Below are 26,559 nucleotides of genomic sequence, written 5' to 3'. Positions count from 1 at the left end.
TCTGCCATCCGCTGCCAGCTGCAGGCTTTGAGCAAGCTTGTTTGTACAGCAAAAGGGTCTCCTCTGTTCTTGGCTGCCTAGTGGTGTAAGGAGAGATGTATTTTAAAATAGGTAGGTATTTTCCCCCTTTCATTTCTCAGGGCAGGAATACTGCGCAAACAGAAAAATCATCGGTGGTGCTGTTGTTCCATCAGCAATATGGGTGAAGTCAGGAGCTTTGAATTGCTGTGGGAAGGCAGCTGTACATACACTCAGCAGTTTGGGAATGATACAGGCATGGATGTGTCCGGGAAGCAGATGCCTGCCTTGGCTCGTACGGGATGTGGAGTTGATAACTATTTTTGCCACTCCTCCCCCTCTCCACCCCACCCCCCCAGTAGAATTTCCTGTGCTGTAAAATACATTCTACCATTACTTGGGATGCTTCATAGAGCTGGTGAGGGCAGAGAAGGGGAGAAACATTCAATTCAGATCATTAAAAATGTCACTTTCAAGGAGAAAAGGGATTTTTTTTATAGGGAGGAGAGTCTTCAGTTTAACATACCTTTTTATTGTTAGGGAAAATTGAATTACATTTGATTACTGCATAATTCTTTAATACATTGGACCATTGTGAAGGTAGAACGTTACACATGTTTTTACTGGGTACCAGCATTTAGCAGCTGTAGGAGAAAGGCTTCTCTGTGGGATGTCCTTGTTGATTTGGCACAGTTAGGCAGCACCTAAGACATTCTTATTAAGCCAGCAGCAATGTGCAGTGCTTAAGAAAAACAAAAGGAGGTTGAATTAATTTACTGTTTCCCCCCCACCCCCTTTAAATCCTGTGTCTAACTGCTAGGAAAGCAGCAGTACTGGCCTAAATTCCCTCTGGTAGCAAAGAGAATAATCAATTAATAAGAAAGAGTAAAACCCTTCATGCATTGCCTTTTCCTGATTGTGTCAGTCCAGATCATCCTATGCTCACTGCATATAAATACTCAACCTGAGTATACTTCATGTTGCTGCGGTATAACTCTGTCCTTTTATCTCTCTATTTTTCTGGGGGTTATCATTCTGTCAACTGATGCTGTCAGAGAGATGAAAGGCAAAAACCAGCTATAGTGCTGAGTAATTCACATTGCAGGATTTTTCTCCTTCAGAAGAAACAACTGATACCTATTCAGTGGCATTTTCTCATGTAAAATGTTTCTGTTTTCCTCTTTGGAGAGTGTATGTTTCGGCCTGTATTTCCCCAAAACATTGGACAATTATATGAGTTCTTAGAAAACTGCTTTCTGAAAAAAAAATTTAGCAATGAAAATAATTCAGATCTCAGTCAGAGAACTTGCCCAGGTAGAGTTGTGGTAGATAAATTCCATTAATTTTTGATGGCATGTTTAAATATAACTAGAAGGAACTATATTTCATAGGCAGCCCTAAAATTCTTAAGTGTGGTGGTATAAGTACAGTGTGTGTGTTAGGGGCACAAAATTATAGCAAGAGTGCTCCCAGCACAAAGGAACGTTGCCTTTTGCTTGTACTTCATAACATGTTCATAATCAAGGTCACATCGAACAATATAAATGGAGTAATACTAAGTGTAGGTGCTGGTTTTCTCCATTGTCGTGTTGTCAGAGAAGCTGTGGCCAAACTCATCTTGGGGCTTTGTGCTCCGAGCTGCACTGAGCCACTTTGCTGGTCTCTGGGGTGCTCAGCTGCTTCCTGTGCAGTGCCCGGTGCCTCCCTTAAACCTCCCGAGCTGGGGTGCTCCTGTGGGGCCTTGTACTCTGCGGTGGCTCTAGCGCAGGGTCTGTCACTACAGTTTGGGGAATGAAGGCTGTGGGGCAAACGCATTTTAATGCTGTGCAGCAAAGCAGAGCCCTTAGTTTGCAAAAATAGTCATTATTTCCTTCTGTTGTGTGTGCTGTTTGGCCAGTAGTGTGTGCAAAATGCCTGTTACCGTAGCTTATGGCTGTTTTAATGCCTGTGCACCGTAGAGGAAAATTACTGTTCTTCATTGCCTTGCTGTGATTAAAGTCTTGGTGTGTGTGCCCTGATGTGTATTTGAAGGGCTCTTTAAATGCCCTTTTTAAGGCAAATAATATAGAAGGGAGAAAAATATTAAAGTCTTTGAAGGCCAGAGATGAATAGGGACCCTTGACATGACGGGTATTGCTTTTTTTGTTAAACTCCTTCCTTGAAATCTGGTCTGCTCAAGGAGTTGTTAAGGCACGGTCCCTTGACTGAGGATGACGTATGTGTCTGTCACATCTCAGTGCCTGTGTTTGAGAAGACCTTATCCTAAGTAGCATTCCAACATTTCTCTGTATTGCCACAGGTCTGAACTGATCATAAGGCTACAATAATTTGCAGTGCATCCAGAATAAACAGTGAGCTCATACTTTTTATCATTGACTGGTATGTTTCTGATTTTAGAGCAAGGTGCTTCCGCCAGTGTCTTGCAGCTTTAAGGGCATCCATTGTCCCAGCTCCATAGGAGAATCTCTTAATTTTTCTTCAGCTTTTGATAACTCACCATTTTGTAACCAAAGAGGAAGGCGTTTCATCTTGCCAGAAAAGTCCCTGTGCTAAATAGGCTTCCCTGCGAGGGATTGCATTTTCTTCCTGAAAACCAGAGCGCCAGTTTGGCTGGTGGGAGGGAATGGGAGGGGAGTGAAGGGAGGCTCTGTCCTGGGAGGCTGGAGCCTGGGGCTGGTGGGGAGCTCTGTGTGTGCACGTACCCAGATCTTGCACAACCTGGTGATGAGCCCTTGGGGCAGAAGAGAAACTGAAAAGGAATAAATCATAAATAATGCAGGAATTATATATGCCTATTTCTGGCAGGGCTTTTTCAGCTGTGTCCGGAGACTAGAGAAGCTGTTAGTACCAGAAAAATCACTCTTGCTTGTTTGAGAGATTTTGAATAAAGGTTCCTGTAATGTTGTCAGAGCTCCTCTCCCTTACTCCCTCAATAGAAATCTGCTTGCCTCCTGACAAATTATTACTAAATCTAGACCATAATCTCCTTTTTAGTAATAGCAATAGAGTAGCCAAAGAAGACCTGACAGGAAGTCTGTGAGTCTGACAGAGTTTAGCAGGAGATTCCTGCAAGGTGGATCTTCAGACTGCTCTCATCAAATATTTTCATTAATGGCTTGGGTTTTGTTTGTTTGGGTTTTGTTTTTTTTAATGCATTTTTATATAAATGAAATTTGCTAGCAGTGCAAAACTGGGAATCATTACAGTGCAGAGAAGGATCACAGAGAGAACTGTCTGTCTTTGACCAATGGAGTAAAAAACAATAAGATGAAATCAGATAGAACAAATGGCAACTTCTTTCACTTAGGGACTAATTGTAAGCATTTTTGCTGTATGATGGGAGTTTGGAAATTGGAAACTACGTAAGAAGGAGAAAATCACAGTGTAGCAGTGGAGGATGGAATGACTGGATCGTTTATGCCATATGGGATGCTGCCTTTGCAAAGGGAACTGTGGTCCCAGAGTATGATGGTCAATTCACTTCCTGTATATTTTGGCTAGAATTTATGTTACTGCATGTGTCCTGATGAAGACTTGACTGAATTTTTGTATTTCTATGTGTTTTCAGTTACTCTGGACAGTTTTTTTCCTCAGCAGTGTCAGGCTGCCACACTGAGTTGACAGGCATTGAGAAATATCTCACTTTCCTGTTTTAACATTGTCTGAATTATGAAGGGAATTCCTTTGGGATTTAGTAAAATGTTAGTATCCTCTGTGGGGTACTGGGATAAGATAGTCAGCCATCGTGTATAATGCATTTGCCTGTCCTAATGGTCCTCCAAGCTAGCGTTTCTAATGTACGTTTGCATTAACCTTTTTTTAATATATCTCTTTATCTCCCTGCTATTACTAGCTTACTTTCTACATACATCCTGCTGGTGGGAAGGAGGAAATTAAATGTGGCAGGTTTCAGTACAGGAGTCCTTCCCAGGCCGTGTTTTGAAAGATACTACCCTATAATGAATCTCAGATCATGACTCATATAGGAACTTGCAGGTTTAATTATCCTGTCTTCCTTTCTCTTGTAACATAAGAAGATATGTCCAGTGTTTTTAGCTAGTCCTGGAGGGGAAAAATTGTCAGAAAGTGGAAGCCATCAAGAGCTTAAAATGTACATCCCATTGTGGATGAGGGCCAGGAGTGATAAGTCCTGGTTCTGCTGAAATAAGAAGTCAGGTGACTTTGTGACCTCCTGTGTACTCTGTGCTGTGGTTTTCATGTGCCCCAGAGGGAAGGCAGCAGCCCAATGCTTGAATCTGCAAAGTCCGGACAGACTTTATGCACTTCACGAGTTATTTTCCTTGAGCTAGAACATAGACCATACATATGTAGAGCGTGGCATCAACCAACGTTCTGTAAACTCAAACTGTGCAAGGACTGAGCGTAGCGAAGAGAAATTAACTACTGCTATAACATTAAAGAACATTAAATCCCTTTGTAGATGCTCTTATTAAAAAATAAAAGTATCCTTTTTGGTTTAACTGAATCCCTTTGAGGGGGAATTAAAGCTCAGCAAACTGAAGCTGCGGTACTTCCGAAAGAGTGCTTCTGTGCATGACTTCAGTGTGCTTTAGCTTGACATCTTTACTTACTTGATCTTGACTTCTGTAAATAGCTTTGCCTAGACATATCTGTTGTTCCCTATGGATACCGAACTGGAGCCGTATTATATACAGTAGGTTAATGTTTCTAGACGCAGTCTGAAGCTCTGTGGATTCTCATATAAAGAGAAGTTCCCGCCATTCAGAAATGAGCCAAAAAGAAAAGCTAATTAGTATTTTTCTCCATTTTACTCAGAACTTTATCTTCTTCTGACTGATTGGTATCCCTGTAGGTGTGTGCCAACATCTCATCTTCTGTGGTGTGTTTATAGTGATCTTGTACATCATGTGCTTATAACTTGGCTTCAGACTCGGGGTAAGCTGACAAAATCATGTGACAGATTAGTATGGGTAGATGAATTTTCATACAGTCCCTTAAAATGTTTGCTCCCTTTTCCCTATGTTCAGGCATGCAAGAACCTGGGGAAAATGACTGTCATTAAAATGACTTGTATGCCATGACTCGCAGCAACTAGGCACTGCTACAAGGTTGACTTGAAGACTACAGATTAGGCAGGTAGAGGTAACCAAATTTCTTGTCCTCTGCCCGATCTTTATCCAGGAACTTATAATTAAAATGATTTTCTCTATCACTGAGGTAAGGCAGAACGAGTCAGGAGGCTGTTTCCCAAGCAGATGCCAAGGCAGCTCCCAGACCAGATGGCATGGTGCTGGCATGAGCTCTCTGTCCACACCCTGCAGCTACATTCGTGGAGCATCGTCTCTTATAGCTACTGGGCAGTAAACAGAAGCTTCATTTGGCCTCCAAACCAGGAAGCTGGGCTGATACCACATGCCATCTGCTGAACGCGCCTACCATGAGTCACCAATGCCCGTTGGAGCGAGTCACCTGTGTGCAGGATCCTCTCCTGTACATGTGTCTATGTTTTTTAAGAGTGCTGCCAACAGTCTTTAAACATGGACATTTTGTGGAGAAGCCTTAGAGCCAGTGATGCTTTATCATAATTTTGGAATCCATATTTCTGATGTCAGAACCTGAAATAGCATTGTAGCCTACTGTCACTACAGCATGTTGGCTCTGAGTTTTACGAGTACATGTGATAGCTGTCCTCCTACAGAGGGAAGGCAACATTCACATTTTCAAAACAGTTGGCTTTCAGTAGTCTACAGTACACCATTGCTAAGTCCAGAGACCTCCTCTGCAAAGAGGTGATGATGCCAGGGTCCTTGGAGCTGTTGCTGAGCCCAGGGCTCTGCTGCAGGGCAGCCCTGCCAGCTGGGCTCCCACCGTTGCACATATCAATGAAAAAAGATTTTCTCTGAATGCAGTTACACTGGTCAAAGTGCCATTTTGACCTTATTTAAAAATAGAAACTCTTCCGTAACAAGCTGCTTTCTGCCACAGAAGTCAGTGACAGGGTGTGCATTTTCTCCTTCTGTTGCTTTCTGATGCAGTCTTAGCATTTGGTCAAAACTTGTACAAGCGTCAATAATTTGTAAATAGATCTAAGTGAATACTAAGGAAGCAATTTTAAAACTAGTGACTGCACAATAGGTAGCTCTTGAAAAAGCTAACCATTATCTGGCACTTCATAGAATAGTGGTGTGGCTGTTAGCTGGCCTTTGGGAAGCTTTCTGCTGCAAGGAAAGGGAGCTGTGCTAGTAGGATCTGAGCTAGACCAGAAATCTCCTTTCCTTTTGATTAATGAATGTTAAAATAGGACTATGTAGCTGCTGCAAGAAGGAAGTTATTAATTTTAGTATCAGTGCCTGAGTGTAGCATGAGTTTTAATGGCCAGCACCTCTCCTAATTGCAGAAAATTGCTTACTTGAAGATTTGATGTCGGGTGTTATTTGAAAGCAGATGAACGTGCATCCTTAATTTTCCTCCCCTGGGAAGGTCATAGTGTCTCTGAGGTGAATAACAAATACTGTCAGTGTATGGTCAGCAGATGCTTTCTTCACTGAGTCTGCAAAGAATGAGCTGCTGCCATCACTAACTGTCATATTCTTTTGCTTTACTTATTTCTCCCCTTCATTGTGAATATCAGTTAATATGTTTTTCGTCTCTTTTGTGTGTACTCAGCAGCTGGTGCCTTTCTGGGCAGGGACCAGCTATCTTAAAGGATAGAAATGGGGGCAGATTTTACTTACATTGCTAAAAATCTCTTCCTTCTTGTTTTTTTAATATCTGTCACACTTACCTACCCAGACAGAGTGCAGGAAAACTTGTCTGAAATGGCCAAAAATGAATCCTGCAGAATTGGTAGGATGTTATTAACATTATTTGCTCTCCAAATGAACAGACTTCTTGTTAAACATCTGTGTATTCTGTATTGCTCTTGGAAGTCACTGGTAAGGTTGTGAGGTTTACGAAGGAAGGAGAACTTAAGCAGTTGTCTGTCTCCTTGGTTCAGGGCCATACACATTGTCAGAAAATCTGCCTTCTGTTGTGCTGACCACAGCATGAACAGTGGTTGTGCACCTTTTGGAGGCAAAATACCAAACTTCTCTCAGCTGCTGCATTTGATTGCTTTTGGGTGTGGCGTGACAGGAGTGTGTCCATGTGTGTGTTGCAGTTGTTTCACAGGTATTGTCACAGGTCTGACCTTGTGACAAGGGAGATGATATTTAGCCTAATTTTCTCCCAGACTCTATACTGGCCAGGTTCAGAGCAGAAAGGGGTAATTGTGCTGCTCACACTGATGGCTGGCATAGGTCAGAAGAGCGGTCTTATTTCCTCTTCATCCAAATACTAAGCCATTCCCCAGTAGCTGACAAAGGCGGGTGTGGAGGTTTGATTTGCTGAGATGGGCAATTATTGCCTGCTTTTGAGAGAGCAGTGCTGTCTAATAGCTACAGGAAGCCAATAGCACTTCACAAAACACCCTTGATGTTCTGAGCTGAACTGATGTTGGTAATGGTGCTAATTTCAGCTCTTGGGGGGAGTCTTAATTTTCATACGGGACCAGAATATTTTTAGGAAAAAATGAAGATTTTTTTCAGCTCCTGTCTCACTGCTGCAGATACCAAGAAAGACAACCTCAGTCCTTCAGCGTGTATTTCTAAGAGCAGAGTGAAAGCAAATGTATGTGATGATTATGTTTAGTTCAACTTTATTCCTGATTTCTCTACCTCCTCCCTGCAAGTGGCACAGGAGGACGGGGAATGGGGCTTGTGGTCAGTTCATCTCACATTGTCTCTATCGCTCCTTCCTCCTCAGGGGAAGGTCTCCTTACACTCTTCCCCTGCTTCAGCATGGGGTCCCTCTCACAGAAAAAACAGTCCACCTTGAACTTCTCCAGAGCGAGTTATTCCCATGGGCTGCAGTTCTTCACAAACTGCCCCAGCATGGGTCTTTTTCATGGGGTATGGACCTTCAGAAACAGAATGCTCCCCTGTGGTCCCCCACAGGGTAACAAGTCCCCCCAGCAAACCTGCTCTGGCATCACTCCTCTCTTCATGGGCTGCAGGCTCTTCTTCAGCATGGGCTTCCCACCAGGTCACAGCATCCTTCAGCTGTCTTCACCTACTCCAGTGTGGGGTCTCTCCATAGGCTGCAGGTGGGATCTCTACTCCCCATCATCTTCTATGGGCTGCAGGGGAACAACCTGCTTCACTGTGGTCTTCTCTGCAGGCTCTGTGGGTGTGTTTTCTTAAGTACCTGGAGCAACTACTCCCTCACTTCTTCACTGACCTTGGTATTTGCAAAGTTTCTCAGATCTTCTCACTATGGCTGGAAAAAAAAACAACAAAACAAACCAAAACAAGCTGCTGCTAGGTTGGGGTTTTTTTTCCTCCTTAAATATGTTATCACAGAGGCACTGTGACCGTCACTGATTGGCTTGGCCTTGGTCAACAGCAGGTCCATCTTGGAGCTGGCTGGTATTTACTCTGTCGGACCCAGGGGAAGCTTCTAGCAGCTTCTTGCAGAAGCCACCCCTGCAGCTCCCCCCTGCTACCAAAACCTTGCCACACAAATGCAAAACACTTAAAAAGCCCAACATACAACTAGTGCATCAAGTACTTAAAACCCCTTATTTTTCTGTAAACTCCTTGAATTTTATTAACTGGCTTGAGGTGACTCACATTGATAGGAATGTTAAGTCCATGTGTAAAAAATATCCCACAGATGTTTGCATATAGAAATAAACGTTCTGTAGTGCTAAGAACTGGTTCCCAAGATGGAAATCAGAGTTGTATTTCTCTCTCCACCAGAATTACCATGAACTTCAGTAGATCTGTGAGTTGAATTGATTTGATTAAATAGAATACAATTTGTGTGTCTGAGTTGTTTTTCCTAGGCAAAAATTTAGAGCTGGTTTTCTCACATTTTTATTTTCTAGATCTGTATGCATAAAATTTTTTCATGGATTTATTATGGAATAAATTAAATTGGAGGTGCTATCATGGGGCATTTATTTGATTCTCATTAAGAAGATCAAAACACACTTTAGAGCCTCAAACTTGGTTTCTTAGTATGAAAAAATATTCCTCCTGGTTACAAAGACATGGGTTTGCAAACTAATGGAGCCTAAGATTCTACTTCTGGTAGATATTAACCATGTTTTCTGAGAACAACCTAATTTGTCTAATTACTCCATATTCCTTCCACAGCTAGAACTCTGTACAACTCCCTGCTGATAGTCTTTTCCATATTATTCCAGTATTAGTGTGCTTACTCCAGTTACGTCTTTTACAAGAATACTACTGCAAGAGTTCTGTTTAGAGAGTGTTTTATTACTTATATTCTTTTTAACTCATCCATATAGTTTGATTGTTAGTTTTGTTATTAGAGCACTGGAGTCTCTCTTTGTTTACTTTTTGTTCATATGTTCTGGAAAGACTTGAAAGCCTTAAGGAGTTCTGTGTGATCCTTTAGCAGGGGGGACATCCTAGAGGCGGAAAGAAACAAATCTCAAATGGAGAGAACTTAAAGTAACTAGAGATGGTGGCTAAAATGCATGTGAGTGCAAAGCAAAAACTCAAACCATTTCCTTTTCACTTGTACTGTGAGTCCCAAGTGCTTAATGGTCCAAGGGTGATGGGTTGTACATCTGCTGTAGGCTGGTATGGAGGGTCAGTTCTGGAGCTTCTCATGAACATGAGCCAGATAAACATGAGCACTGCTGGTTGGGCATTACCTGATGCCCACTCTGCAGGTCAGTTTACTGAAGGTGTCCTCTACCAGATACACAGAGAGAAAGACAATGAGGTGGATGGGTAGTAGAGGAGGCTGCTGTCACTGCAGCAAGTAGAAAGAAGTGATATGTAGAAAAGAGGAAGTAACAAGATTAAAAGAAATTGGGGGGGGGTGTGGGGAAAGGTGTAACACTTGTTACAGAAGATAGGCTACAAGAATCCTCCTTGCAGAGTGAAGCAACAAGCCCTCCAATTTGTGTCAGAACTTGTAGTCTGTCAGATCAGGTGTTGCATGTCTTGGTAGTGCTGCTGGTGCAGGTCACAGCAGCAGTGAGCTGTCACCAGTTGCACTGGCACAGAGTGCTTTGGGGTCCCACAGCAGCACAGGATGCAGGAATGCCCTGGAAATGATTTTGAGGAACGAACAATTTCCAGTGACCAGGTTGAGATCTGTTCTTTATCCCTGTGAGCACCCATGCTCTGACAGACTCCATATACTCTCCCAAGGAGAGCACCTCAAAACAGAAGCACCCATATTCCGTAGTTGCTTACAAAAATAGCTTGCTTGCCTTTTAGAAAACAGAACAGGATTTTCTGATCAAAACACAAAACTACCAACATATTCTATGTGTTTTCTTGCCTTTTGCTTGGTCTTGATTATTATTTTTGTATTTGAAAAATAAAATCCACAAGCATATAATGTCAGATGTGTGAAATTATTGTGCTATGCATCATGCAACTGACTGCCCTGTTCTGAAAAAGCAGTAATTGTAATGTCTTTCCTTCTTGCAGTAAATGGCCATAAATATTCACATGCCTGGGTACATTAGGCTAGGTAGATTATTCATACATTTGCTGGGAGGGAATAGAAATAGTGAAGTGTTGCTATTAAAAACAAAACCAGAAACAAACCAACAAAAACCCAAGCATTGAAAATCTTCTTTGTAGTCATTTAATCAGCAGTAATGCAGCAATATCACATAGCTGAATTTGGTAGGGCACTAATACGTAACATCCTCTGCAGGGTAAAGGAGCAGTGAGAATTTAAGGGATTTTGGACTTGTTTTTCTAATTTTACATAAAAATAATTAACATTGTGCAATGTTGAAAACATTCAGTGCATCTGCAGTAGGGCTTACTTTCCTGTTGGTAGGACTTCTGTGAAACCAAGGGGGGGATTTTTTGAGTAAGCTCTGCTGGATTTGGTTTGAAAAGCGTATATTGTTATTATTTGCTAAACATATCTTTTCTCTGTATGCAGACCCAAGTGCTGAGTTTAAGCCCCCTGTTTCCAACTCTTCCTAGTCAGTGAAGAAAGATGAGCACTTCTGGAGTCATTTGTCTTTGAAAGTTGTCTTAGGATGCCAGGCTTTCACACTGAAAATATCTCCGTTTGGTGTATAGAGTTGAAATGATGGTGTTTGTCTAGGTACCAAAACATGGCTAAAAGTAGATGGGATGAACACCTTTGTGAGTGACCGTTAGTTCTTGGTGCCACGTTAGTGTGTTATCATTGGTTTGGGTTGGAAAGGACCTCAAAGATCATCTAGTTTCAACCTCCCTGTCATGGTCAGGGACACCCTTCACTAGCCCAGGTTGCCCAAAGCCCCATCTAGCTTGGCCTTGAACACTGCCAGGGAGGGGGCAGCCACAGCTTCTTCCCTGGGTAGCCTGTGCCAGGGCCTCACCGCCCTCACAGGGAGAAATGTCTAAATCTACCCTTCTTCAGTTTAAAACTCTTACTCTAAGGTCTCCTCAGAGACTTCTCTTCTCCAGGCTGAACAAGCCCAACTCTCAGCTTGTCTTCACAGGAGAGGTACTCCAATCCTCTGATCATCTTCCTGGCCCTCCTCTGGACTTAAAGGTGGCAATGGGTTGGCAATGTATTTCTGAAAAAGCAGTATTTCACAGGATGGAGTGTGATACTGTGGGATGTCCTGTTGATTTACACTCTCAATTTCCAATTTCAGGGAGGAGAACATTGCTATTATCAGGGAGAAATTCGAGGAAATCCTGTATCATTTGTTGCCTTGTCAACATGCCATGGATTACAGTAAGTCTGCTGTTTTGTTTTTATTGGCCTTTACTTCTTAGTCTTTTGAGCAAAATAAAGCTGTTTATCGTAAAATAAGTGTTATTTGTTTTCCTACTAGTTTGTCATCAGTAGTAAGTACTCAACAGTCTTTAGAAAAACTGGATCTTTGCAAAAGTCTTGTTTGTTTTCAGAATTCACTGACAAAATATACAAGTTTCTTTCTTTTTTTATTTAATGGGGGAAATATGACAGTAGCCAGGTATTGTTCTGGGATATTATAGGGATAGAAGAGCAAAAGTAACTGGAAAAAACCCTATTCTACAAGAATAAAAGCCACTGCCTGTATTTACATGAACCATCTGGAAATTGTATTCTTTTCTTGTTGCTACAATGATGTATTTTATCTTTTTTTTTGTTCTCTTTACAAAGGAAAGTGTCAGTTTAGAGTTTCTCTTGTCCTGCTCATTTTCTTCACAGAATTGCTGGCCTTAAGCTGTGTGCATGGGATAATACCTTTGATACAGTACAATCTTGGGAAATCTAGAAGAAAGGATATAAAATTGTGCGATAATTTTTTTTAAAGCACATCATTTTAGTGATAATATCATTAAAGTGCCTGTCATCTGAAGGTTACATTGATCTTTGTGTTGATTGTACAGCTTTTGGACCTGTCTACTTTTGGCACTATTGAAAGATGTTAGTCACATTTTCAGAGTAACGAAGTAACTTCAGTGTCTGTTGAACCTGGGAATAACAGGATCTCAGTGCTGTTGATACTGAGATCGGCTTGAAAAGTCATGGCAGCAAGTGAGCCTGTGTGGAGATTACCTGAGTTTTGCCTTTTTCTGAGGAGCCAGGGCTTAGCAGGTGGAAATCTTCTTCTTATTGTCTGTCTCCAACTCTTCTGTAGTTTTGGTATCAGCCATTTAAGTACACCTCTTTAAAGCGGTGTCTTTCTTTTATATTAGTGTATTCTTTGTTAGGAATGGGGAGAATGCATGCAGAAGACCTGTCATGCCTTGCACTTGTCTGATTTGTCTCTTTTATGATCGAGGTTGAGCAGCTCGAGAAACCTGAGCTCAGTGGACAGTGAGCCTAAAAATAGTAGTGTCCTAATGCATCCTGAGCCACTGCATGGCTTCCATTAGCAGTGATGCATTACGTCTTGGCCCCTGCTAACTCCTAGGAGAAAAAGCAGAGAGGAAGGAGAGCCTGCACATGTCCTTTCCTGCCCCCCGTTTGTGGGTTTGTTCTTAGGGCTGACCCTCCTGCTACTCTGTATATTCTTAAATTGCCCGATACTCAAATCGGTCCCTTCTAACAGTTACGTGATGAAGGATGCATTTTTCTTCCCCTGCATAATTCAGCTCTCCCTTGAGAGAAGATGCAATATGAAGCTTACTATAGCAAGACTGGTTAATTCCAGTATCCAGTGTAAGAATGTTTTCCCGAGCTGTATTAAACTCTCATTCTCTGACACTGCATTTCCATCATTACAACTAGCTCCTCCACAGTCTATTTTAAATACTAAGTAATTACTAGAAACTCACACTGGCAATCAGAGCTCCTTAGCTCCAACCACAGTTTGGAGTGTCGCACTGGAATAAGGGAAGCTGGGGAGACTTACCTTCTAATAAGGTCTGCAGGGCAGGAGTTTTGCTTTCATGAATTTTAGGAAGTGCATAAGACAGGACAGATGCCTTTAACGGAATAGCAAGTTTCATATTGCCTAGGTTCATGCTATTCTCTTCTTAGTACTGCCTGACCTTGGCCAGTAATCATAGTTTTCCATACATGTGAGAAAGCAGTTTTTTAATCAGAAATGGTGAGTTCTTCTGGTGGTAACGTCTGTGTTGTGATCTTCCTTTTATTGGTTAAATTAGTCGGGTGACTGACTGGTAGAATACTTAAAATTATTCATTTCCTCTCTGCTTACTGACTTTGCTAATAAAAAGCGGTATCTCTGCAGCCTGAACGCCGAGCGAGCCCCTTTGCTTGTGCGCGTTTTCTGGGGCATGTGCATAACCCCAGTTTCCTGTCAGTTAACACAAAACAACCTCGAAGGCGAAACAGGCTGGTTGCTGGGATATAAGGAAGCCAGAGGGAGGCAGGACTCGCAGCGTTGCGTGGTGCGCGAAGCCCGGGATGCTCCGGGATCGGGCTGCCCGCTGGCGGCGAATGCCGGAACTGCGGCCGTCCCTGGCGCTACGAATGTCCGTGTGGAGAGCGTGCAGCATCAAAACAGGGTTTTTGAAATGGCCTGTGCCCTGCTGTCGCCTTCTCTCTAGCACATCCGCGAGCGTGTGGCTTGTTCACAGAGCACTGGACCTCTGGAGTCGGTTGGGAAAGAGCTGTGAATGCTTTTTTTCTGTGGGCAAGTCAGATCTGTAGGGTGACTCTTACTCGTGTCACTGCTGAGTGACTTGATCAGAGGTTAGTACTGCTGGGGGCACCAGTTGCATGAGAAGCTGTCTGCTGATAGTGTGTCATCTTGCAGACAGTGCTTAAGTAACATTGTAATTAGAAGGAAGGAAGTTTTGCATGATTAAGAACTGCAGGATGTTCCCAAATCCCATCCCAGGCAAAGAAGCTTGATCAGGTGCTAGAATAGTTAAGCTCTGTAGATAATATTTATTTCTAAAGAATAGGCACAAGTAATTTGAAAGGTGAAGCAGCTTTAAATTGTAGATACACTCGTGGTCACACTTGCTATATGTTGTACAGTCAGTAACCCAAGCTGCTTCTGGAATACTGCACGGTTAATCCCGTGAGTGAATGATATTAAGAGAAGTATGTTCATCAGTAGCTTTAATGGTTTACAAACTTAACATATCATTATATTTCTTAATAGTCAGGTAAATAATGACAGTATTTTACTGACTGCATCTGGTCCTGTACAGAACCAAAGTCATTTTTGCTGATTAAACTAACAAAAAAACCCACCCAACCCCAAAAAAAAGAGCTGCATAAGAAAAAAAAAGTATCTGGTTTTGTTGATTATAATTCTGGTGGTTTTTTTTTTTTTAATGCCTAAATATTTGCTAAATAGCCATCTAAATAAATAAAGGAGCTTGCTTTCATGCTGCTGTTGTGTGCTATGTACCAGCTTTGAATTTACAGCTCATAGTTATGGCCAAGCTTAAAGCCCTTAGCTTGAAAGAGACATGCTGATGTAGCCTAATTCTAACCATGTGTGTATGCCACCACAATAAATGCAAAATTTGATCTAAAAAAAAAAGCTGATTTGGGTGAAGATCTGAATGGAAGTGGCAGAATAAATGCTCTTTGTTTTTATGCTCTTAGTAATGTTTGTATCAACAATTTCTTCTAAGGTACAATCCAACAACACTTGTGCACCCTGCATTATGTTAAAGACTAAACCTAAGTACACTCTTTACCTAAATAAACAACGTAACTCTTAATGGAAAGCATCCTTGCAGGAATGGATCACACCTTTGCTGTACATTCGAGTTGTGATGTGAAAACATCTGGTGTTAACTGTCACAGACTATCTTCATCCATTTATAGAGCCTTAATGGTTCAGTTTGTTGAACTGTGTGTTGGAATTTTGTATGGAAGATTGGCAGTTGTGTATGGGCAAGCAAAGCATCTGATTTTCTGAGATACATAGCAGTGTGCCTATCATGAACAACCTCCAAATTTCTGTGGTTGAGAAGATTTTTATGCCATTAAGAAAAAAACATAAATGCTTTTTCAGAATCGTGGGTGTGGCAGAGAGCTTGGTCCTCTGTATCTTTTTTCACCACAATCTGTTGAAAGCCTGTCTGACAGGGTTTCCTATCTGCTTATCATGACCATCTTATATATCCATATTCATATGATAGTTATAGCTGTTAATATTTCCTAGAAATATAAACTTAAACTAACTCAATTTAAAATGACCATCTGTCATCATTATTATTGCTAAAATGCCCTAAACACCCCTCTGTGGCCAAAAGACCACATGATGCCCTTTATACTTGGTACTATATAAAATGACTGAGGGCAGAGTTAGTTAAAACCATTAAAACCTAAGGGTTAATTAAATTCAGCAATATTTTTATTTGGGGGAAAGCTGTGTGTATGTTCCAAATATAAATAAGGAGCCTGTCTTTAGGAATATGTGTCTGTTGTAGGTAGATCTCTCTTGCATGGGGGGGTCTGAACTGAATTTTCAGTTGGCTAAATTAGCCATTTTTGGTGGTGTTTTTATGTCTTGTCATGAAGCTTTGGGGAATAAGGAGTCTGTATCACCATGGAAGAGGATGTCTTTCTTCCTGAAGTGAAGAAAACAAGGATTGACTCAGAATTACATTCAGTTCCTGAAACCATTTTTAACTGCTTCTTTTTCTAAATATTTCATTTTTAAAAATATACGATTTTTTTTATACTTACTTCTGTGTTGCACTATTATTTGTTTGTTAAATCAGTATTTATATTTCCTGCTCTTGACAGTGGGATGTTCTATGATGGAAATCATACTTACCTTATTGAACCAGATGAAAACTACACTTCAGATGTAAGTAGAACTTTTAGTAATCCTGCTGTTTGTTGAATACAGACATTCATGGGCACAAGGTAGATGTAAGGTTCTGAGACCAAAGGGTCATCTCATTCCCAACTCATTTACCTCATATGTGAGTCCTCATCATCATAGACAAAATTGAACCCCCAGGAGTTACATGGTGGCATGTGTAGGTACTCCATAACATTTGGATATAGAGCAGTGCAGCACCAGAGGGTGAGGACCTTGGAGCCAGCAGGAGAAGTCTTTGAGTGCCCTATCTCCTTCTCTAGCATTTCCCGCTCTGGGTTCCTTACAGCCTCGACTCCAGTTCAGCAGCTTCTGGGACTCTCCTTGATGTTCCCTGGTCAGCTCTCTTTAAGCCTAGTTTGCTTGGCTGCTCACTTTGATGTACTCAGATATTTCAAATAAAAAGATGATTAACTGTGACATTACTGATCACATCACAGTTGGGAAGAGTGTAGAGTAATGGTGCATTGCAACTTGCATGTTTACTAATGTAGATGTTGGGTAACAAGGACCTTTGGAACTGTCTGTTTAATGCTCATGAGATGGATTAGTTCAGCCAGGTTTAATACATGCAATTATTTACTATTTTAGGATGACTTCCATTTCCACTCTGTTTACAAATCCAAGCTGATTGAGTTTCCTTCGGATGACCTGCCATCTGGTATGATTTTTTTAATATTCATAATGTACTGACTTCTTGTAATCTAAGGCCAAATTTGTTAATTGTATTTGATAGATAAACTTTTGACAGTGTATTGTTTATTTGTGTAGCTCTTCTTTTTCCAAATTAAACAAACAAAAAATTGGAATAAAGAATCTGAAACACTGAAAGCACCGGAAAAGAACCTGAAGTGCTGAAAAAACCCTGAATCCAATGAATCAAACCTCACTAAGACCTTTATGTTGTGATGTAGCTCTTAACAAGTCGTGTGGTCTATGGACTGCATTATATGCTAGTAATTGTAGAAAGGAGAGGACTGAGGTAGCCTGAAGATGATGAAAATAAACCCCACGTTGCCAGTGGTTAATAACTCTTCATTGATTTTTCCTTTTTTTTGAGATACAGGGTGGGTACCATGGTGTGAGCATAAGCCTGGGAGACAAGAACTCGCCAAATATAGTTGCTGTTCAGTGACTGTCATCTCCAGCCTTTTCATCATCTTTCTCAGTACTGGCTGTAGTGTGGGTTGTGCATTTCAGTACAAATGAATTTGGAGGCAGAAGTGGTTTCAAATGCTTATAATAATGAATCCCCACGACCAATTTATAATGTGTATGGACAGAGAAGTAGTTTGGTTTTTTTTTTAAATGAGTTTTCATCTGAGAAGTTGTCTTGTTAATTGAAGCTGAAATTGTAGCATTTATGACATATCCCCATTCTGTCAAGGATTTGCCAATTTTACAGATGTGTTTTCCTACTCTACAAAATATATCCTAGCCAAATAAACCCAACCTTCATAGACACTGTCATTTTCATATAAATGACTTCTAGACTAATTTCTTTAGGACAGTTACAGATGGCAGTCATCTTATTACAAACTGTTTCTCCTGTGGTAACAGTTGTATCTGGGGTCTTATGGTGCTGAGTACTGCAGGTAGATGGGTCCTTCCCTGGAGCACAGTATGTGCAGGTTTGCTGGTTGTTAAACAAAGCAGAAATATTCAGAGGCTAATGAGAAAAAACAAGGGAAATTGCTACAATTGGGTCACCTCAATTTCAGTTCTGAAGAAGGAATCTATCTGAGTCTAAACAAAACAGTATCCCAGCTTGATGCCTCACTTCCTCCACTGATGATTGCCCAGGCAAGGTGGAGGAGGTGTTGAGATGGAGGAGCAGAACAAAAGGCTTATGCAATGCAAGATGCTGACATCTGTATCACAAAGCTTATGTGCATCTTAGAAACATACCATGGTTACTCCCTGTATCTGTGGAGATGGTAGCATAAGGAGAACACTTTACTGAACATAAGGCCAAATAATAAAGTGGATCTTTTATCACCTTTTCTTGAGGATATGTCATGTGAAAGGCTGGAAATAATGTAACTACTGTTGAGTTTAAGATAGGTCTTCAGTCTCAGGTTGTTAAAGTAGGAGACTACTAGAGCTGGTACGTAGATATCTTACCAGCTGTCTTACAAGATTTCCTAATGGTGAAATTTTCTGTCTTCAAGATTTTGAACTAAAATTATTTTCTGCTTTTTAAAGTATGAAAGGGAATTCATTGCAAGTATAATCCAGCAGTTTCACCTCTAACAAAGCTTCTTGATTTTCAAAAATAGTGTCAAAATAGGGCTATGGTTTGTTGTTTTTTATCCCCCAGAATTGTTTGTAAAACTGTTTGGAAAGGTGTTTCTGTAGTGAAAGGTTTGTTAGATGAAATAGATTATATCCTCATTAGGAATCCCACCATTTTTCCTTGTCTGTGATTATTCAATTTATTTCTATCTTTAAGTCATCCTCCATGCAGAGGCATAGCTTTGGAGGATGACAGCAGTCCACACTACCTCCTTCCCCACCCTTTTCCCTGTGGTCACAGGAGCTCCGTCCTTCATCCCCCAACCTGCTGAACAGCCAGCCCTACATTCTCCTTCAGTCCTCACATGTGCTGCCCCACCAGTGTCTCTGCATGTTTCTGCCTCTTCCCTGCCAGTCTGGAGAGTCCTGACTGTTGTCTTGGCTTTTTTTTTTTTTCTTCTTTTCTTTAAGCAATATTTGCAATAGCTTGCTAATAGTATTGTTGTGATTGATATTTTTAAGTACTAAAGCAAAATCATCATTATTATTATTAGCAATGATTTTGCTAGTTTGTCATATTCCTTATATTCTCATAATTTATCATTTTGCCCAGCCTAAGGATATATTCTTTCATGTCAAGATTTTCTTCTTTAAAAGAGGCTGTGTGTAAGCTAATATTTCCACTCAAAACTGCATTAGGAATATATCATCAGCATCAATATTGATGTTAGAAAGGAAAAAAAAATCAAGTAGTAGGGATTACTCAATACTGGTGATAGTAAAAGCACACACTACTATACCACAGTTCAATAGCAGTGTACTTTTTATTCTTTTATTCTTTTTATTCTTCTTGGGTATTAAAAGGAAAAGCTATTGCAGAAAGTAATTAATTGGACTGTATTTTACAATGGTCTGAGGAGGTAAGGAGGACTTTAAACAAGGAAGCTTTATATAAGGATGCTTTGGCATGCTTAGAGCATTTAACTTTGTAATTTAGTATACTATTTTTTCTCAAAATCTGTATTGAGCCATACAGTGCCTTGGCATGGTGTTAGACACCACTGTGTTACTGAAGGTGGTGTTTTTCAAATAATGCATATCCATTATATCCACGTATATCCATTTCTTTTGAGGTCACTTGAAAGATGTGTCGCTGTGGCACTTAGATTAGTGGGACATGGATTAGTGAGATTTGGCAGCATTAAGTTTACAGTTGGACTCAATAATCTTAAAGGTCATTTCCAACCTAAATGATTCTGTGATTCTATGAATCTTCATTATCTTTTTCAAGGTAATATGTTCCCATCAAAATTTCCACTAGGCTTTCTCAGCTGTCTGCATTTCCTGTGATTTTGCTGGTCATGTTCTTTTGCCTGAGGGTCCCTGGCTGGAAATGTACCCTGTGTGAATTCATCCAGCTTGTGAATTATAGTGCAGTGTTAATGTGTGTTAATGTGTTAACATTAATGGATGCATCGCTCCTCTCCAGAGGTGACTGACTTCCGATGCTGGGTAGAATGATTGCATTTGGTGGTAAAGTTATCTGAGACCCTGTAATACAGACTATAAATTATTATTTTATTGATTGAAAAGTTGTGTTTTTACTAGTTTCATTAACCTTGATATAAACCCTAAAATGACAGGTTGAGAGCCAGTTGTGTGGCACTAGAACACAGACTAAATTAATCAACATATGTAATGCATAATCATAAACAAATTTGCAAAAACATTTTCAGGATTTAGTTTCTTATCATTGGGAGCTCTAGAAACTGCAGGTCTTTAAGTAGTGAATAGAGACCCTTGGATGTGGTTTCATTTATTTTAGATCATTTTTCTAAAGACAATCCACGTGTGCGCTGGTGTGACCATTAAAACATTTTTAAGCAAAAGGCCAGTGATTGTCCAAGCCCATCAATAAAAAGGTATCTGCAAACTTCACAAACCAAAATGACAGTATAATCCCCAAGATATAGCCAAGGCAATAATAGTTAGTTATGCTTTGCTTTCCTGGTTTCTCTTATCATTAACTAGCCACTCCTGGTTAAAATTAGCACTTATGCCTGTTGTTTTGATAGGTGGGCAATTCACCTTCTGGTTTTAAGGTTTTGCTGGTAGGGCAGCCCTGTCAGATTTCTGTCAGCATTGGTTTTAGTCTTATTGTTTGAACCTCATGTCAAAATTCCACAGTTAATCTGCAAGAGATGGGAGGTGGAGCTGTGAGAAACTTTCTTGCCTGAGTGGTGAAACTGAACTGTTTAGGGTTTTATAACACAACCAGAAGTTGTGTACAGAGGTATGTGAACTGGATGTCCCTTAATTTCCACAGCTCCTGTAGTTCTGTCTACTTCTCTGCAGGATTGATAAAATCACTGTGGAGTACCGAAAGCAGTTTTTCATCCCTGGAGACTGTGTGGATGTCCAGAACTCAAGGACATACAAAGAAGGGACAAAGGAAAAAGATGTGTTGCAAAATAAGCAACTGCAAATAGTTATTTGTCTCAGAAAAGATATTCTTGGGGTTATGTGAATAGTAAACATGCTTATACAAGATAAGGAGATTCCTGTTATGTAGAGAGAAGTGAGTCAGGGACTATGAATCTAAAAGATGGAGAAATACTTCCTGGATATTTAAAAGGGTGAGAGCAAGTATTGCCTTTTGCTTAGTTTATAATGTGTTCGTTTCCATGAGAGGTTAGTAATAGATTTGGTGAAAGGGATTTGGCAAAAGAATAAACTGCTTGGTGCTTATGATTAGAGGTTTAAGACATTAAAGACACGGTGGGATTAGTAGGGAGGAATATTGTGTTGATAGTGAGCATTGGCAAAATCTCATAAGGTTTCTCCCAACCCTAACATATTTTTACTTTGTGAATATAATCGTCTTAAAGCGTTAATTCTGCCTTCCGTGCTCCTCTTATTAATTTAGGTAGCTATTGCAAGAGCTCTGTGGATGTCTGCTGAATTCCCGAAAATGTGATTCACTCCATGGAAGCGCTGTGCTAATAATATTACATGCCCAGTGTTGGTGAAGTTTTGGTGTAGAACATCTGCTGTGCTTTCTGAAGCGTGACACCCACAGATCATCTGTTTCAGCAGACCCAGATTATCACTAGTAGAGTTTTTAATAAGAACCCTGTTACTGGGAAGCATCTGTAATGTTGCCTCCTTTCTAGTGGGAGACTTGGAAAAAGGAGTTGTTGCCGCATCTGATGTGTGGAAGAATGCCATTCTACTGTCATGCAGCATCAGGGTCACTAATTGTTGGGCTGTATTCTTGTAAACATTCAATATATTTGCCTGTGTTTTCTGCTTAGAGTTCTGGCAAATGAATACTACATCGCAGAAGTTTGTTGTAAAGCCAAGACACAAAAGAAGTAAAAGGCAGGTATGTGCCAATATGCTTGTTTATAAGTAATATGCCGTCGAGTTTGTTTTGTGGCTGCTGAATTATTTTGTCCAGATGGAGTCCTGCAGCTGCTGCTGGTTTGGCATGAGGTCTCTATATCAGTACAGCTATTGTAAAAAGAGGTATCTAATATTGACAAACATTGTTGGGTTCCTTTGGACATTGCCTACCTCAAGAGTTGTAAAATTGTTAAATACTGGTAAAAAATCAGCTAAAATATTTTCTCAAGTATATGTTATCAGAAACTCAGAATTAATGAAACATTTACAGATTTTGTTTATGTTGCAGTGTTGACAAGTGGCTACTTTATCTCACTTGACTTTGATTAATGTAAATATTCTAAAAGTAAGCGTTCATTCACTGTTTATTAAAGGTGGGGAGCCACTTAGTATTGATGTTTTGTCTGTAACCTGGAAAGATAGCAGCAATTCTTTGTATTTTAGGAATGGAGCTCAAATAATGGTACAGGTCAAATCAGGGCTGGGTCGGAGGGCTGAACAGTGCAGGCAAAAATGAAATACTGAGAGCAGTGGGAAGGGAAGATACTTTTAACACCTCTGACCAATGTAAGCTTCTCAGATGCAAAAGAGAAGTGAGAAAGACAGTGGAGAAATTCCACAAGTCATTCTTGAGGATCTTACTTTACATGAGGTAGTTTGCTACCTTTCTATAAACTAGCCATTACTTTGCATTTTTAAATCATAATGGTGTAATAACTCTCCTCAAAAACCCAGGAAAATAAGGACACTATGAAGAAGCACAGTTGTAAATATTTCTAAATGCAAAAATTATGCGTGGCATGGAGGTGAGTACTATGTTCACTGTGTGAATCAAGCAGTATGCAAATAAATAACAAATTTGTTACAGAGATTTTTCCTAAAGAACTCATGAGGGATTCCTTTCTCATTGGAAAAAAAATAATAAATTAACAGCCGACACAACCCCATTTTAGAGATGGAGGTCCCACTGATGGTTCATTTAAAAAAACCCTAAATTTGGGATTAGATGAGTTGGAAGACTTGATTTCATTGTTTATGGTCATGTAAGTGTCCTAGTGGAGGTGAAAGAATTTTTTTTAAAATGTTGCAGCTAAGTGCTAGAGGTTTCATCGATATCTGAGACCTGAATGAAGACAATAGGAAAAAAAGTATGTGTGAGAAGTTTGATTTCTGAAGCCATTTGTAGTTATCAGTTACACTCTGTCTGTACTCTGTTAGACTCTCTTACAGCTGTACTTTCTTTGTAGGTTCGTCAGATTCCACATAATGTTGAAGAGGAAACAAAATACATTGAGTTAATGATTGTAAATGATCATCTAATGGTAAGACTGACACACTTCAACATCTTAGATTTATGACCAACATAAAATTGTCTTAATTGGTCCATAAAGGATAAAAATAAAGCATAGTATATGGACAGAATAAATTCAGTATGCCCTTAAGATAAGACATTATCCCCTCATTAACCATTGATGAAGTTGCTTCTGAATTTTGGCAAGGTAATTTCACCAAGAATAGAACCAGGCCTGAGTATCAGAAAGCAGTGTCATAAATTAAAGCTTTGTGTTATAAAGTAACTAATGTCAGTGTGACTTAAGCTGACGGTTTTCTTTCTGGCTTTCTTAAGCACTTCTCTTAATTATAACCACTTGGCAATCAATAATGCAGTTATTGGAATTGTCCAACTTCTGTTGACAATGGCAAGATGCATAGTGACTAGAGTTTTTTTGGTACGTCCAAATCAATATAGAGGAAATTATTTTCTTAAGCTTGTGTACTTTCTCTGGGAGAACATAAATAGGCTTTTTAATGTAGTGAAAAGAGACATCATAAAGATTAGTGTATTGAAGAAAACCCAGGTTTGTTCAAGTGGGAAAAGGCACAAATTTATGTCAGTGGTGATTATTAATAATTAATGAAAGGAATATCAAAGGAAATTGTGAATTCTCTATCACCTGCAGTCTTCAAATCCAGACAGTGTATTTCTGGAAGATGTAGTGGTGTCAAACACAATAGGTTTCTGTCTGAAGTAACTGAATGAAGTTCAGAGACTGGGGGTCCCCCTCCAACTCAGTTGATTTTATGGTGCTATATAGATTTAAAATCAAAATATATCTATACATTTTACCCATCTGAATTGGCAAAAATAGAAATCAGACTGTAAAAGGAATGTGCCACTGTCTTTTGACAGCATACTCCATCAGCATAGTGATAAATTACTGGATTTACACAGACAATACTGGATGCAGAATTCCCTAAGTTGGTGTCATTGTGTTTGATCCTGAAGACCTGAAGACACAACTTTCCCCTCAAAATTTTACTTGTCTGGGCTGATAATGCCTTAGGACAATGTTCCCTAATTTTAGTCAATTATAGCCACTTCAAGAGTCAGTCCACTTAGGGGTTTATGCTCTGAAGCAAATGCCAGTGAACATACGTCTGTGGCTGAAGAAGCTGTATGCTCTGGGTTCCTCCCTTTCCCCAGGGCCTGGGCAAGCACACATGTATTTGGCTTACTCTCCGCGTGTGCAGTGGATGCAGCTCTCTGGGAGCACTCAGCATGGAGCTGACACCCCGGAGAGTCAGAGTCGTTCTCACCATTCACCCTCCCCTGGCACTCCAGAGGAAGCAATGACCCTTGCGCTCCTTCCTCTGGTCTGCTGAGCCAGCTGCATCCCGCCAGCCCCCAGGCCTCTCACTGCTGCTCCTGTCTGGCCTCTCAACGGCTTGTCCAACCATTGCTTCCAGTGGGAGAATAAAGCTGTTAAAGCCCAAACATTGAAATAGACTTATAAATTAATATACCAAAACCATTTCTGTAGCATGCTAGAGAAGCTGAAGGTCTAAAATGTGAGGTTTCAGTTGCAAATAGGGACTTGCATGGTATATTTATTTGCTTTTGTTCATATGCTTCATTTTCCATGTATTTTTTAGCTTTTTTCTTTCATCCTTTTTACCATTTTTAGCTGCATAGATGTGTCCTTCTGGGTTTTTTATTTAGTGTAATACCCTATTTTCTGGTGGCTTTTCCCTCATTCCTGCTTGAAAGCAGGCATTTCCCACCCTCCTAGCTGCTCTGCGCTAAACTTCCTGAAAATATGGATAACTTTCACTCCAAAGTCAAGTGTCATAGGGCACAAGATGGTTAAACATTTCTGAAAATCTTGGTCCTTTTGTACTAAATTCTTCCAAGAAACTTGCGACTTTCATACCCATAGTGCTCACTTGTCAGTGTTTTTCCTGCAGATAGGAATAAGTGTGCAGCTGTCTTCAGTGTCAGTTTTATAGCACTGTATTACAGTAAAGCTGCCATTGCAGCCTTATTGCTAAAGTGATTTGAACCATTACTGTGCCATTATGGGATGTGAAATTGTATGTGAAGAAATCCCAAAGACAGTTTAAGAGAGAACTGAAGAAAACAGGGAAGTCTGATTGATAAATTAAAATACAGATGCAGGCACTCTTGGGGTAACACCTCTAAAGAAGTTTCAACTATGGAAATAATGTTGTTAATTTCTGTATTGGCATTTGGAATTAACTTTAAAATTGCTGGTAGTAAAGACAATGAAGAGAGGAGCAATATGTTCCTATTCCAATAGCATTTTTTTAGTGAAGATATTTGAGCACTTCCCAAACAGGAACTGATACAACAGCTGTTGTAAAGTCTATCAGTAATGTGCATGCCTGAGCAATTTGCTGCTGTCCCGTATTAGCAATACTCAGGAGACCAAACCTTGCACAGCCGTTTTACTATTGATGTAGTTGCTTTTTACTTCATGCTTTTTTGGAAATGGAGCTTGTTTTTCTGAAGTCTGTATATGTAACTTGCCTGTGTTTATTCCACAGTGTAAAAAGCACCGCTTGTCAGTTGGCCATACAAACAGCTATGCCAAATCAGTTGTGAACATGGCAGACTTAGTAAGTATCAATCAACTAAATATTCTTTTATGTGTCAGATGGGTCATACGATTCTCCTACCAATAGATGCAGGAGTTGTCAGTTCATGGTATACCTAATGGTAACATACGTGAAGGTCACAAATTTTCATCTAGAACACAGTAAACCATCTATAAAGCTTGTGTCTAGCATAAAGCATTAGAGAGTTTTTGTGGCTTCAAACATTTAAGTATCCTGCTGGATTGATCCCTTGAGCCTAAGTTTTAAAGAGCACCTTAGATGTGACAGTTTTTAACACAGGATCTTTGTGTTAACAACCAGAAACCTAAGTACAGTCTGAAATTAGAATGCACTAAAATTTATCCAGGGAAAAAAGCACATTTGGGTAAATAAGTTAGAATAGGGACACACAGGTGAATTTTGTGGATTATATTTGTGACACTAAATCTCATAACTGCTGGCTTTTGCACCTCACATCCGAAAAGTATTAGTAAAAACAGGAAAATGTGGTTCCCATTCTTGAAAGTATTTGTTGTGGTGTATTAACCCCCAGCATTAAAAGGATGGCCCTTTATTTGTGATTTAGCCAGCATGAGGTTAAATATACCTGATAGGAGTGTGTAACAGTGAAAACTGGTTTTATAGATCACTGTTTGGTATGAGATCCCTTGTGTGTTCCTGGGGTGAGTTGGAGGGGTTGTAAAAGACTCATTCATTAAAAATCTTTGAAC

At 40.1% G+C, this 26,559-nt stretch overlaps 1 protein-coding gene across 1 annotated transcript in view; it reads left to right on the top strand.

Annotated features, from left to right (window-relative positions):
- ADAM22 (ADAM metallopeptidase domain 22) overlaps positions 1 to 26,559 on the top strand; it is a gene marked incomplete at both ends in the record, with an annotated part of 128,687 nt that overhangs the window by 62,881 nt on the left and 39,247 nt on the right. Inside the window, 6 exons of the mRNA XM_084260030.1 lie at positions 11,693 to 11,775; positions 16,213 to 16,276; positions 16,883 to 16,952; positions 21,841 to 21,911; positions 23,179 to 23,253; positions 25,778 to 25,849. Coding sequence (XP_084116156.1) covers positions 11,693 to 11,775; positions 16,213 to 16,276; positions 16,883 to 16,952; positions 21,841 to 21,911; positions 23,179 to 23,253; positions 25,778 to 25,849 — 435 coding nt within the window. The remainder of the gene's footprint in view (positions 1 to 11,692; positions 11,776 to 16,212; positions 16,277 to 16,882; positions 16,953 to 21,840; positions 21,912 to 23,178; positions 23,254 to 25,777; positions 25,850 to 26,559) is intronic.

The sequence above is a fragment of the Gallinula chloropus genome (genome assembly GCF_964237585.1).
Source record: "Gallinula chloropus genome assembly, chromosome: 2".
Classification (NCBI taxonomy): Eukaryota; Metazoa; Chordata; class Aves; order Gruiformes; family Rallidae; genus Gallinula; species Gallinula chloropus.
Note: the sequence above shows the minus strand (reverse complement) of the source record. Positions and strands in the feature narration are given on the sequence as shown.